Source organism: Sminthopsis crassicaudata, chromosome 1 (assembly GCF_048593235.1).
Source record: "Sminthopsis crassicaudata isolate SCR6 chromosome 1, ASM4859323v1, whole genome shotgun sequence".
Taxonomy (NCBI): Eukaryota; Metazoa; Chordata; class Mammalia; order Dasyuromorphia; family Dasyuridae; genus Sminthopsis; species Sminthopsis crassicaudata.
This window is the reverse complement of record NC_133617.1, coordinates 395,716,539-395,731,904: the sequence shown is the minus strand read 5'-3', so window position 1 is coordinate 395,731,904 and position 15,366 is coordinate 395,716,539. Positions and strand designations below refer to the sequence as shown.

Genomic DNA, 15,366 nt, shown 5'->3' with positions numbered 1-15,366 from the left:
AAGGAGCAGAGTTCAGATCTCAAATCGGACACTTACCAGCTCTGTGAGATGGCCTGGGCTTCAATTTTCTCTTCTGTAAAGTGAGGGGATGGGACTCTGACCATTGAAGTCTCTTCCAACTCTTAATCTAGGAAGCTATGACCACTTTAGTTGAATCTCTACTACACTTTCCTGAACGATAGCAACAACTATCAAGTATGTTCTTTTATTTTCATTTCTCCCAAACTCCAGTTCTTTCATACTGCTTAAGTTAGTCTTACAGGCAGACATTTTGTCAAATCACTAATCTGCTCAAATTCCATTAAAACCCATTTAAGAGGCACATAAGAGAATTAGTCCCAATACTTTAGATTCACACTTCTTTAAAAGAAACAAATCCTAAACCTGTATTTCCTAGAATGATCCCTGTATCCCAGACAAATCTCTTCCCCACAGTCTAATGGGTAAAGTTCCAACTACTTGGTTACAACAAAGTTCCCACCTGGCAAACATGCGGAGATCTTCAGGATTCTGAGCAGCAGGGACACTGAGGATGGCTTCCCGCTCATGCTCTGACAAACTGGCCAAGAGATTCTCAGTCATCCTTTTATTCAGTGGTGAGTCTCCACTGGGGAGCAATTCAGCACTGGAGTTCTCCATGCTGGGACTTGTGAGGGTCATGTCGTCACTGCTGGCTACAGGGAAAGAAGCTGTGGTTAGGGAATAGAACCTTATACACTTCTCTTATAGGACTAAGTGAGGTCAAGGCCTCTCTCAGAACTAAGACAAAAGGTAGTGTGCCTTGTTTTATTCCTCTTGGCAGCATGTGCATTTACTTCAAGCCGCTGAACAGACATCTTTGTTAAAAACAGTACCAGAAAAAGCCACGTCCTGACTGGCCCAATTTATCTGCCCATCCCCATGAAAAGCCAACTCTTTGGTGTTCTTGCTTTTGCCATTTCTCTTAATGGCCTTTTCCCCTGAAGGCCAGCTGTTTTACACAGCCTTGTGATCTGGAATAAACAATTCCTTCTCTTGTGTCCACTAAGGAATTCTGATAGGGATGGGGGATAACAGGTACATGGGTATGAGGGTGACCAATAGTAAGGGAGGCAAGTAATATGAACTACAGAAGCCAATGTGAGGAATGTTTGATTAAGGTGAAGTAGACTGCAGGTAACAGGTAATTTTATTTTAGGATTTTTTCAAAGTCCCTCTAAACTTCTGAAATCCATGTAACATGGCAAAACATGACAAAAGAAAATGGAAAGAGCCCTGGATTTGGCTTTGTATTTGGCAAGGTATTTAATCTCTCAGGGTCTCAAGTCTCTTCTGTAAAATAGGGGATCAGACCAGGTTTTTTTTGTTTGTTTGTTTTGTTTTTGTTTTTTTTTCAGTTTTAAAGCTATGATCCTAAGAATCCCAGAGAAGTCCAAGAATGGAAAAAGTCCCAACCACCATCTTAACCATGGCTCCCATCTTTAGAGATAAGAAAAAGGGGCACAAGAATTCTGTATAAAGAGTTCAGAGTTGTTGTGGGTTTTTTTTGCAGACTTAGAAACAATGACTGATTTTGTAAGAAACATTCAGATCACTGTCCAGAAGGAAGCAGCAGCCAAAAGGGCTAAGCACACACTATGCTTTGGTTAGCCAACAGGTCTGGCCCTTGTAAGTTGCTCAAACTTATAATACTGTAGTGAAAATGTTGGTTAATCCCATAAAGTGTTCTTACTTTTTTAGGGAAGCTGTGATAAGTTATTTCTTGATATTTTAAATATGTACTTATATGTCTTTTGTGCTTTAATAATGTCTTATGGCAGAGGAAATAAATGTCTGTCCTATATCTTAAAAAAAAATTCCTTGTCTTTCCAAGTAGGACCTTTTGGGAAGCTATGCATTTAGCCCAACAGCTTCCTGCTATTACTCAGAACTTTTACAAATTCTATATGGGAATTACCTTTGGAGCCCAGTGAACCCTGAAATTGAAATTGTCTTCAATGAGAGCATACTTTCAGCTTTGATGGGGGAGAAGTTGCAAACAGCTATACACACACACACACACATACACACACATATATATATATGTATATACACACACACATATATATATGTATATGTATATGTATATACATATGTATGTATATATTTTGGAGTCAAGTCTGGGATACAGGGATCATTCTAGGAAATACAGGTTTAGGATCTGTTTCTTTTAAAGAAGTGTGAATCTAAAGTATTGGGACTAATTCTCTTATGTGCCTCTTAAATGGGTTTTAATGGCATTTCCGAGAATTCTGAACACCAAGCTCATGGATGGAGTTTCAGCACAGTTTCTGTTGGAAAGGAATATGTTCACAGAAACATATGTATTCTAGTGAGTTGTTACAAAAGCAGTCCCAGCTTAAATGAAAACACAGTTTGACTGGCATTTTTGCTGTTGTTGCTAAGAAGTACTTCTGGAAATCAGCATCTCCTCAAAAAAATTACTTTGCAAGAAGTTTGGTTCAACTGCTCCCTCTATGAATGTGAAGAAAACCTGATGGCTAGTTCCTTGTTCTCCAGCCCTTGGTTTAGCTGTTTCCAGGTTGTCCCTGGTTCAGACTTGGGACTTCCTGACATTCCTAGGAACCTGTTCTAGCAGTCCAATGGGATTATCTCCAGCAGCTTTGTAGAGAAGAAATGGTCCTGGCCTTGGAGTCTGTAGTCTTAAAGTCAAAGCCAAGCCTTGGTGCTTCAGAGCTATTAACACTACAGCCTAGTGACTTCATTCTTCTGATTCTCAGCTTCCTTGTCTGGAAAACAGGGATTAATAATCTCTACAACACCTATTTCCTGAGGTTATCATGAAGGTTATTTGGAGGTCTGGGAATTTTGTGAGTTATTATAAATAATAATAATAACATCTTATTTTTAGGGAGCAGATGCTTTCACAAAATGCTTTCTAACAATACTTTAGCCTGGTTTTATAGACTTGGAGCTAGACACATCCTCTATAGGCTGGAAAAAAAAAGAGGGAGGCTTTAGATCCAGGATGGGCACCAAGGTAGTAGAGTTTATACCTAAGATCAAAAAAGAGAAGACAAAGCCTTATACCATAGCAAGAGCTTTAGATGAGCCATAGCAGAGAACTTTGGGGAATATATAAAATGCTAACTGATCAATTACTATGGAATGCTGTAAATCCTTTCTTTAAAATGATTATGGCTCATTGGTTTGAAAGCGTATAAGCAGTGACAGAAGAAAGGCCCCTCTTCAGCTCCAGGAATTCCTAATGCTCTTGGAATCAGGATAAAATTGTACTCCTTCAGCCAACTTATGGAAGGGGGTAGGTCATTCAGATGTGACCAAAATAAGAAAACTTGGAGCCCAAGTCCAGGTTAAGAAAGAATTTGGCTTTACTCCCTCTGGAGCTCTGAGGATTGAGCAAAGAACTGGGAACTTTGTATACATATGTATACAAAGGGGAACATAGCCTGAGAACAGGCAAACATTGTAGTGAGCTTGGAAAGAATTCCTAAGACAAGTATTTGCTTCCTATTGAGTACATATCTGCACATACAAAATTATCCAGCTATCCAAGTTCCCAAAGCCAGGAACATGAGAGGTGGGAGCCCTGATGTCAAAGTATTCCTCACATCTTCCTGGGGTTGGAGACATTGAGAAACTCCCTCCCCTTTCTGAGGCAAAGCTAGGGCTTTAAGAAAGGTGATCCTACTTGGTGAGCCAAAGCTCAGGGCATTGGGCGTGCTAAGGCTCCGGCCTCCAACGCGGGCGGTGAAGGGAACATCTTCCTCTCGTGTTCGACTCTCTTCTTCATTGGGGGGCACCATCAGGCAAACATATGTGTGCAGTTGGATCAGAAGTCTATGCTGAAGCATCCAGATCACCATCTGGATGAGTTGTGTCTATAGAGACAGTAGGGGATTTCATAAGGGAAAACATAAAAAAAAGAAAAACCAGACTTCAGGGACAAGTCAAGCCCAGAAAAGAAAAATGATACTCTGACATCCAACAGTGGCCACATGCACTTTTAATCATATTTAGGCATCAATTGCTACCTCCATCTGTGTGGCCCCATGTCAGGCCCAGAATCACCTTCTCAGTTAAAAACCTCACCCCAGACTTCTCTAATTAAATTGAGTTCTTTATCCTCTGCATCTCCAAATTCCCTAACATCATTCCAGTCTCTTTCATTCTAGTCTGTGATGAAGAAGTGATTCTTCTCTCCAGGGCCAACCTCTTCCCATGGTTCCTTGATCCCATTACTTCTGTTCTTCTCCAACAGAGATCATTCCTTTTCTAATCTTCAATCTCTATCGATTCCTTCCCAACTTCCTACAAACATATGCAACTCTCCTCCAACCCTAAAAATCACTTTACTAGATTCCACTGTCCTCTCAGAATGATATTTGGAATATTTGGTCTCCCTGCCTCAAGGTTCTTCTCACTCCAATTCATTCTCCATACAGTTGCTGAAGTCTCTTTCCCCAAAAGCAGGTCAATTCTCCTGATCAATAAACTTACCATAACTCCCTACTTCCTTCAGGATCAAATATAAATTCCTCTATTTGGTTCTTAAAGCTCTTCACAACTTGGTTCCAGCCTCCTTATCCAATTCCCTTCCTCATACAATTTGGTTGAGCCACACTGACCTCCTTGCTGTCTTCACCCACCATCTCCCTTTTCCTCATCACCATTCCCCAGTACTCCATGCCTCTGTTTTCTCACTTCTTTTTACCTTTACTTGTCTTCAGAATGCACTCAAAGGCTGTTTGCCCAGATGCTAGAGCACTCCAGAAAGTTTCCTTGTTTATTTTGTATATTCTTATTTATGCAAAATTAAATGAATCTCTTAAGAGGGACCATTTCACTTTTGTTTCTGTATTGTCTGTGTCCCCCTCAAAAACAAAAAAAGCAAAGGAACCCTTTCCAACAGGCAATATTCAGTCTCAAATGCCCCATTCTAACTTCCTATGAATGGAAGAAAGCAATATGGAATAGTGGGTAAGTCCTGGACACAAATAATGCCTTAAAAACTTACCAGGTGTGAATGCCAGGGCTTAATGATTCTTCTATCTTTAAATCTACGATCTTATATTTTAGTGCTTCTCAATCCTTTGGAATCAGAAAGTTCCAACTAGTAAGGCCAACAAAGGCAGCACTTTCCAACCTCAAATGCTTTTACTGATTCTGAGTACAGAAGAATTCATAGAAAAGGCTTCTACCTGAGAAGGCCAATGTGTTTGAAGACACATTAGCAAGAGTCCTTGGGGCAGAAAAGGTAAGGGCATCTTGTTAATGTCCAAGGACCAGAGTCCCTAAGTAATATTCTGTATCTATAGCAGGAAATAGTCTGAGCCATTCTCCACACTGCCATCAGCTACCAAGACTGCAGAATCATTCAAATCGAACCCAAAGTTACCCAATCATGGTGGGAGCTCTTAGGCATTCATTTCTGTCTCTCACATCCTTTCTGTGAACACCTGATAGTAAGTATGAGGTAGCAAATGGGTTGGGCAAGTCTGGGAGGGAGATTCAACATAAGTAAACATTTTCTTTAATTCAATTTACAATAGCTAATTCACCTACTGAGAACTCAGAACCAAAATATAGAATAAAGTATGACTTAAGTCACACAGAAGCTATAAGTGGAGAAAAAAGCTGATTATGCCAAAAAGTATAAGACATTTAAAAAATTTCTTATCTTTACTTGATGGAAACCAAATTATCCCTTCACTCCTCACACTTTTGTTTTATTGTGTCAATTACATGTCAATGTCATCTCAGTGTGAAAACCTTCCTAAAAGGGGAGCAGCTTCAGAAAGGGGAAAAAAATAGGGCATGCAATGATGCCTTTTTTGTAATAATAATAAAAATAATAAAAGTATCCCCTAGAAATGCCCCATTTGATGTCTAAGTAAAAACTGTTTTCCACCTACAGAAATTAACATTTCTAACTGCTCCATTCCCAGACTTATTCAAAGTATCCTCCCTGGGACTTTCTACTTCAACCTCTCTTCTAGCCCTCCCAGCCAACTACTATGTAATGAATCTCATTCAAGTTCAGATAATATTTGATCTCTCTCTCTCTCTCTATCCCTTCTATCCCTCCCCTCCCCCCTTTCATCTCTTGTTCTAGAAACAACCTTCCCTGTAATCCCTAAGGCCAAAATTCCTTTATTCAGCCACCATCCCCCACTATATACTGTCTCCTCCTCTGAGAAAGGGACCGGCTCCTTTTTGTTTGTTTTATAACATAGTACTTGATACATAGTAAGCATTATTTTTTTTCCTTGAAATTGGGGTTAAGTGACTTGCCCAGGATCACACAGCTAGGAAGTGCTAAGTGTCTGAGACCAAATTTTAACTCAGGGCCTCCTGAATTCAGGGCTGGTGCTCTATCCACTGAGTCACCTCGCTGCTCTCATACATAGTAAATATTTAATAAACCATCCTTCATTTATCATCCATCACAGCAGCCAGGGTTAACAACATGCAGAGTGAGTCATATAAAATGGATAATTATTATGCTCCCCTCTTGATTTAAACACTTCTCACAATGGGGCACAGACTGATAAACAATCAACCAGAAGGCAATTCTCGGGGCCAAAATATGACAGGCTACTCTTGTACCTGGCATGCTGGCTCTTCTCACCAGCTTTCTCTTACAGTTCAGTTATGAATGTCTTTGTGCACCCTGAAGAGCAGGATACACAGTGCCAACAGCAATTCTCTTCTCTCACTGGAGCTGCCACAGCCTAGATTCAGTACTTTAGGCACAAGTGAAAACAAAGCTCTTTTTGCTTCTGATATTGATGGAAAAACATCCCAGGTCCCAGTAAGGAGCTGAACTCAAGCTTCGTCCTTTCAGTCAAAGGTCAATATCATCCTTCCAGAGGGAAATTTCCAGCACTTCATTTTAGCCTATAAGGGAGCCCCTTTGGTAGGAGGTACAGAGAAACCAACTAACTTATCCCACACTCTAATTAAATCAAGTAACCCCATTTGGGAAATCCACACTATGACATAGCTATACTCTGGGGGAATTTTTAGAATGTTAATGATATGGGCAGGCCTTGCCTGGCAAGTGGAGCCTAAAGAGCTAAAATGAATACATTTTTTGTCACACAACTCTAACAATATGGGCAACATGTAAAGTTATGCTTCCTTGAAACACTGCAAAGAAGTGAGTTATATAGGGGCTTTTAGAAATTACCTTCTTTAACCCTTGCCCTGAGGCCAACCCAGTGATGATCTCCAGCAACTTACCTCCTGCACTGGTGGAGCAAGAGGACTCTTGAATTCTGATAAGGAAACTGGCAAAGAAAATTTGGCAAGAACAGATGGCAAATCATGAGCAGGGAACTGCCGAGAAAACTGATCAGCCAGTGGAGAATATCTGTTGGAAACAAGAATAAGAAACAATCATGTTCCTCTCTCAGAAATGGGCACAATGATATTCCAGATGTCTGACAGGCAAAATGCAGTGGGATTAGAATCTCCTTTGTTCTGGACATCATGCTTTTACTGGTTAATGTAGGCTAAATTTATATTATCCTTATGTTCTTGGCATATATACTTCACACATTTTCCTCACTTTGTATTTTCTGGTCAAGGGCAAAGCAAGTTGCTCTCTTTAAAGATTAAGTGGGCTGGATAGGAACATAAAAGAGAATCATTTCTTGTTTTAAAGGTTGTTAGAGATCAACAAAGCATGCAGACTTTGGGATGGAACTATGCAAATGCAAAGTTTATGACTTTAAACAATCTTATAATCTAGGTTCTTTGAAAGGAAAGTGAGATAAATGAATTTCACTTTAACTTAAACATGCCACCACAATGAAAAGATTTGCAGAACTGGAGGGCCCCCATCTTTAAGGTACAGTAGATTCTGTGCACTTCTGATTTTCTCATCTTCCCTCTTCACGAATGTTCTGCCTTTCAGTTAAGCATATTTTTCTGGGAATGCTCCTTGTATGTCTTAGTTTCATAACTTTTTTTCCTGTGAACGTTTGGCAATGGGGATTACATAATCATAAAGCCGAGACTTGAAAGGGAGCTAGAGGTCATTTAGTCCAATTTATACCTAAATAGTTAAAACAGTCCAGCATATGGCCAATGTCCATTTAAAAATCCTCCAATGAGAGGGAATTTCCTCCCCATGTACTTCCTTGTCCCCAGACAGCCTATTCCACTCTTAGATGAAGTGAAAATCTGTTTCACTATAATTTTCTTCAAAAATTCTTCAAAAAAACTTCACAGTTTTGCCTTCTGGGCCCAAGAAGAACAAGTTTCATCTCTGTCTTATATGAGAGCTCTTAGAATATGTGAAGCCAGTGACAATATCCCCTTCTGAGTTTTCTCTTCTTTAGAATAAATATCCACCAATCCTTCAGCCCATCCTCATGTGCCATAGTTTCCAATTCATTTATCTTTAAGCTCTCCATACACTCAGGTTATTAATACCTTTCTTAAAATTTAGTGTTCATTATTGTATGCAATATTCAAGATGAGGTCTGACAAGGAAAGAGTACAATTAAACTATTAACCATTTCATGCTAGACACTGGAATCTATTAATATTGCCTAAAACCACACTAGCTTCTTTAACTGCTAACTCACATGTTTGTAGCTCACTAAAAAGCTCTTCGTCTTGTTATTAATTCCTCTAGCTATACTTCTCCCATACATATATGTGCAGCTGGTTTATTTAAACTCAAAGCTAATACTGCATTTATTCTTTATAAATTTCATATTATTGGATTTGGTCTATTATTCTTTTCAGAACTTAATGTATCATCAATACATTTTCCCCAGATTCATGTCAGTCTAAAATTTGATATGTGAGTCCTTTAGGTCTTCATACCTGAGATAATGGCCTAGTTGAAGCTGCAAAGCACCCTGAGGGAGAGACAGGAAGCAATATGTGCCAGGGAAGTCAAACTACCTCTATTCCCTTGATTGCTATCTTTCCTCAAACCCTGAGGAAACAGCCTAGGACCCTGAACTCAAGAGTCTCCTTGGAACCACCAGACTTGCTTCCATCTCAGCCGTCCCAGCTATCATTGAGGAGGGATATCATTGTGTAGAAGGGGCCACCTTCCTCATCATCACCAGCAACAATTGCTGACTAAACGTCACCAATAGGCAGATAAGCACAGAGGCCCTGTAAGTAGTACCCTATGCTCTCCATGCCACTGGTTCTGATCCCGGCCCAATCCTTCCAGCCATCACCTAGAGATAGAACTCTTGTGGAGGAGCAGGGGCCAGCCAATTGGTACATATAGGGCAAGTAAGCTAACTTAGTTGAACCAATAAGGCACCCTAAAGAAGAGACAGGAGGCAGCATGTGTTTGGCAAATCAAACCACCACCACCATCTTGACCACCATTTCCTCTCTGATCTATATTGAGACAGCCCAAGATCCTGAACCCAAGAGCTTTGGAATAGTAATGCTTTCAACCCACTACCCTCAGCTCATATTCCTGGAAAATAGTCACTATGGAGATGCAGCCGGGCAACTGCTTCTATAAAAAGTTCAGCCATAATTATTGAAGATCCAGAGAAGAAAGTTCTTAACAAAGTCCTTAACTCTATCAAATGGTTCAACAATAGAAACTGATAGGATTTTATCATATAAATGACATTAAAGAAGAAAAATCACCATCTTTTTTGCTGATGTACCTTAAGAACCATGGGACCTTCCCAGCTGACTTTAGCTAATACTTTCTATCAGGGCCATCTCCAGACATCCTGATCCATATCTGGCCACTGAATCCAGATGGTTTTGGAGGAAAAGGTGAGGCAGGTGACCTTGCACAGCCCTCCCTCAATTCATTTACATGTTATGGCATCATCTTCCCTGATGTCATGGTCCTCTTGGAGAATGAGGGATAAACAACATTTTCTATACATATGAGCTCCTTAAAATGGGGGGCTATCTAACTGTTCTTAAAGCACAGGACTTTGCACTTTGGTTGAGTTAGTTCTGTCTGAATCTTCGTGATCCCATTTGGGGTTTTCTTGGCAAAGACACTGGGGTGGTTTGCCATTTCCTTCTCCAGATCATTTGTCAGATGAGGAAACTGAGATAAACAGTTTAAAGTGACTTACTCTCTGTCACCCAGCTATTAAGTGTCTGAAGATAGATTGGAACTCAGTTTCTCCTGACTCCAGGAATATTTTTATGCTCTGTGCCACCTAGTGGTCAATTTTGCACAGTTTAAGTGCTTATTAACTAATTAGCATCACTACTAATACTAAAGACTTCTCCATCTTACACTTATATATTTACAGATACATCATTGATATATTTATCAGCAATCTTTGTGTCTAGTTATTCAATTTTAACCTTCAACTCATGCCCAACTCTTCCCTCTCCTTCAGACCTCCTCTGCGGCTATATTTTGTCAAGCTTACTGCCACAACACATCTGTTGCCTTCTTCCCATTAACACAGCCACCATCTTTGCTCAAGTCAAGTTCAGGACTTCTATTTCTTATCTGGACTACTGTTGACTTTTAACAGTTCTCGAAGTTGTCAGTCTCTCTTCCTGTTTAATCAGTGCTTCATGCCCTTGTCAAATTTATATTCCATTTTTATTTGGTTTTGGATTTTTGAACCAACCCAATGATTTTACTGGTATAGGGAATTCCTGGTGAGGAAACTCCTTCCACCATGCAAATCAAAACCTGGTTTGCAATTTATAGTGTTAGCAAGTTTTGTGGGCCATGAGAAATCAAGTGATTTGGGTGTGGAGAGATGGAGTGAAGGGGAAGTTTGCAGTTCATAGTCAGAATGGGTCAGAGGTGGGATGTGAGCCCTGACCTCCTGACTTCAAAGACAGTTCTCTATCCTCTGTACAGGACAGCTCTTCATCTAACAAATTGAGATTCTTAAAGCACAAATTAGCCCAGGTCACTCAGATGCTCAAAAAACTTCAGTGACTATCTTGACTCTAGGATAAAATACAAGCTCCTCAAAAGCCTTTGACTCCCACCTATTTTTCCAGAATTATGACACCTTACTCTTCATGCACACTGTGCCTAGCCTCCATGTTGTTTTCCAGCATTCCATTCTAAACATTTCAAAGTTGCCCCTGCCTCGCTCTTTGCTGGAAAGTTACAGAATCCTTAGCTACTTTCCAAGTTCAGCACAAGAGCTACTTCCCACAGAAATTTCCTCCCTCTCCTCTAGTTGCTAAAATCCTGTTTCTAGAAATTACTTTGCACATATTTTTCATTTAATTTCCTAAATATACTATTTCCCCAATAGAATATAAAGTCTTTAGGTAAAAGTCCTTTTATTTTTGCTTTTTCTTCATGCCTAGCAAAGCACCTAGCATATATAACAGGCACCTAAAAATAATCACTGAATAAGTGAATGAATGTATTATCATCTAGCTCTCTTTTCTTCCTCTTTTCTGTGAGTATAGCCAGGACTAATTTTGTCAAATGCTTCAGTGGCTGAGTTAAAGGTAATCAAGTGCAACAGAAGAAACAACTGGCCTTAGGAGTTTGGAGAGATATATATTCGAACCCCAACATATTTGCTAGCTAAAAGACAACAGGCAAATGGCTTAAATTACCTGAGCTTCAGATTCTTCTTTCCTGTAAAACAGATATGAGAATCATCTATACCACAAGGTTATGGGGCTCAAATGCCATGAGGTACAAGGGAACCATGAGTATACTTAGAAGTGTCATATAAATATCATCTATTATTAGAACTGGCATCCAAGTGTTCTGTTTCTATGGCATCCCCTTAGTCTACTCTGATCAAAAAGGAAATGTTAGTGGTTTTAATGAACCCCAGTAGGGTAACACACTAGAATCATGAGTTCTCTTCTACACAGCATCATCATCACTGAATTCACAACCTTTTTTCACATTATTGGTATGTGAAAACTGGGATTCTTAATACATTGTGGTATATGCTTTGAAGATATAATCAGATCTGCAATCAACCACCTGGCTGGAGCACTAAAAGCAGTACTTGAAACAACAGGATTAGAGTGAATGGTTGTACATGTGAACAAAATATTTCAAGAGTTGGTTGAGGTGAAAAACAAACAAATAAACAACCCCTCCCCCACACCCCCATCCCACCCCCCACCCCCGCCAAAGGTAGTATTAGCTAAAAGCAATACTACCCCCATTTTGTGTTCCAAGTTACTTTGTATTCCCAAAATACTTTCATATATCTCTTACCAGATTTCTTGCATGGCATTCCTGATATGTGAGGAAAGGGCATTCTTTTTCTTATGAAATAGATAGAGAAATTGAGGCTCTGAGAAGGAAGGAACCAACCAGTGTTTAATACTATTTCTCTATAGTGGACCACAAAGAGAACAGGCTATTTGAGGTCCTGGGTAGAATACATCCAGGAAAATGGCTCATGAAGCCGGAAAAGCATTGGACTAGAAGGTAAGAGATGCTAATTCTAACCCTAGCTTTACCACTGATTTGTGGTATGACACCGAATAAATCATTATTCAACATATTCCAACTGTGGGGCAAGTCACTTAACTTCATTCTGCCCCAGGCCACCTTTCAAACTGCAAGGTACAGAAGAGTTGCTGTTCTACTTTAGTAAAGGAAGTTCTACACACATATGAAATCATAGGTCTAGATAAAAAAAAAGAAAAAAAGTCTGTTCTCCACCTGGATACCCTATAGACATTTAAATTTCAATATTTAATTATAATGCAACAGAATTTATTATATTTCCTGCTAAAACAAAGAAAGGTAAAAGACATCTCCTGCTCTTAAGGAGCTCACAGTCTAATGGGGGAAAATATGAAAATAACTATGCACAAACAGAATAAACTGGAGGTAAACTCGGAGAAGAGGAACTAAAATCATAGGGGATTTGGAAAGGTTTCCTGTATAAGGTGGACTTTTGACTGGCACTTAAAGGAAAGAGTGGGGAAAGCGGAAGGCAGGGATGAGGAAGGAGGAACATTCCAGACATGGGACACAGTCAGTTAGCGAAAATGCCTAGAATTGGGAGATATAATATCTTATTTGAGAGGCCAGTGTTACTGCATCACAAGAGAGTGGCATAAGGTATAAAAAACTGGTGATGGGGGGCAGGTTATGAAAGGCTTTGAATGCTACACAGAATATTTTATATTTGATGCTAGAAGTAATAGGAAGCTGCTCAGATCTGCTCTTTAGGAAGATCATTTAGACAGTTGAGCAGAGAATGGACTAGAACATGGAGAAATTTGTGGCAGAGAGATCAACTACAAGACTCTATATATACTATGTTCCCCTAGTGGAATGTTAGCTCATTGGGAGAAGAGAATAAATAATTCATTTTTGTCTTAAAATCCCCACTGTCTAGAACAATGTCTCACCAATTGAATTGAACTGTGAAATGAAGAGGTTTATGTCTGTTATTCCATGAGGCAACATCACCAATTTATACTAAATGACCTGACTTACAGAGATGATCATTGGTGTTGTGAACAGAGCCCTGGATCTGGAGTCAGAAAGACCTGAGTTCAAATTCAGACTCAAACATTTACAATGTGATTCTGAGCAAATCACTTAACCAATCTGACCCTCAGTTCCTTCCACTGTAAAATAGGGATAACATTAATAGCAACTATCTCTGAGGACTGTTGTATGGATCAAATCAGATTTTTTAAAGCTTCTGACATAAAGTAGCTGCTTACTAAAATGCTTATTCTCTCCATCTTCACCCTTATTTCTTTCATTCAATATGATTTAACAAATATTCTTTCTGAACTCTGGCTTAAGCTGCAGAAGCAAATAGCTGGCATTTGTACATTAGAGAAACTAGGAGACTTCAAGTCCAAGACAACATTAGGAGTACAATTCTAGCTACAAAACCTGATCTTAAGATCATGGACTCTGATGTCAGGAGGCTAGACCGTACAAGGATTTACTCTTCGCTCTCTATAGGAGGAGGTAGTAAAGTGGTGTAGTAGATAAAGTGGTTAAGTCTCAAGTTAGGAAGACTCATCTTTCTGAGTTCAAATCTGAGTTTAGACACTTAAACAGCTGGGTGACCCTGGGCAAGCTACTACTATTTGCCTTAACATCTTCATCTACAAAATAAGCTAGAGAAAGAAATGACAAAGCATTCCAGCATTTCTGCCAAGAAAAACCCAAATGAGGTTACAAAAAGTCAGACAAAACTGAGAAATGACTGAACAACAATAATGACTAAACTCTACTATAGAAAAAAAGTAGATAAGGAGGATACAAGTGCCTTATTGTTTTTTTTTTGACCACTATCTTTTTAAACTGCTGTTTAAAAAAAGGTGGTGAGGTGGCTAATGCCTTCACTTTTGACCAAATGATTTCCCCCATGGCGTGATTCAAGTCATTCAGCCACTTCCTACTCACAGGCACACACTGGCATTAGGAGACAGCATGTAGACGTTGTTCTCACACAGTGGGTAGATGATGATGGCCTTGCCCCAGTATACCAAGTGAGCAGCAAGCTGGAAAACCTGCAGAGACACAGGAGGTAAGGGAAACAGGAAAAATAAGCAAATTGCAATTTGGGTTTCATTCTGGGTGAGAGGTGTCAGCTATTATTCCAAAAGAATAAGGGATCATCTCTGCTTCCTCAGGGGGTTATTATCACAGTTCTCTGAAGAGACCTCCCCACACAACATGTGGCAGGTAAGAATAAATCAGAGTTTCAAATGAAATAATGTGTTCTCAAGGGTTGTTTCCTATTTTGTACTGGTCCCCTCTTCAGTACCAATTTTTACATTTCCAATTTTCCTACCAAGTCCTAGTGGGCAAAAATTATGCAGATAGACAGAACCTCCCCCTAACTTAAACAGCTGAACCTGAAATTTGCTGTTTTGTATTCATTTCCTGTGTAGTTCAACACACTCCTATTTTTAAAAAGGGTCATATTTTTTCAATCAGAGGTCTCTGCTATCCTGGCCTCTTTGAGGGAAAGGGCTGGCTTCCTTATGACAGGTCATTTGTCACCACGACTACAGCGTAATGGTAGGAGTCAAGGGCCATGTGGCACTTCACGGGGATTCACGTTCCATACAAAGGCAGTGTCAGGCCTCGTCTGAGTTAACACTTTAACTTTACTCAGGACAGAGTAGGTTTAACAGTACACACAAGTACTTGTCAACATTTGAGAGTTTTAACACATCACAGTTGTTAGTTCGAAATACCACAGGGCATGTTTAATTTTTTTTTTTTTTTCCTGAGGCTGGGGTTAAGTGACTTGCCAAGGGTCACACAGCTAGGAAGTGCTAAGTGTCTGAGACCAGATTTGAACTCGGGCCCTCCTAAATTCAAGGCTGGTGCTCTATCCATTGTGCCACCTAGCTGCCCCCTGGCATGTTTAATTTTAAGAAAAAAACTGTTAAATTATTTTTGTTCTG

The 15,366-nt window shown here is 39.7% G+C and overlaps 1 protein-coding gene across 5 annotated transcripts in view; it reads right to left on the bottom strand.

Moving 5' to 3' along the window:
• Window positions 1–15,366, bottom strand: part of NPRL3 (NPR3 like, GATOR1 complex subunit) — a 74,540-nt gene that overhangs the window by 6,387 nt on the left and 52,787 nt on the right. For all 5 annotated transcript variants that reach the window (XM_074279839.1, XM_074279840.1, XM_074279842.1 and 2 more), the window contains 4 exons: window positions 14,354–14,460; window positions 7,246–7,375; window positions 3,692–3,881; window positions 482–674 (listed from right to left, as the gene is read on the bottom strand). In XM_074279839.1, the coding sequence (XP_074135940.1) occupies window positions 482–674; window positions 3,692–3,881; window positions 7,246–7,375; window positions 14,354–14,460 (620 nt within the window). The remainder of the gene's footprint in view (window positions 1–481; window positions 675–3,691; window positions 3,882–7,245; window positions 7,376–14,353; window positions 14,461–15,366) is intronic.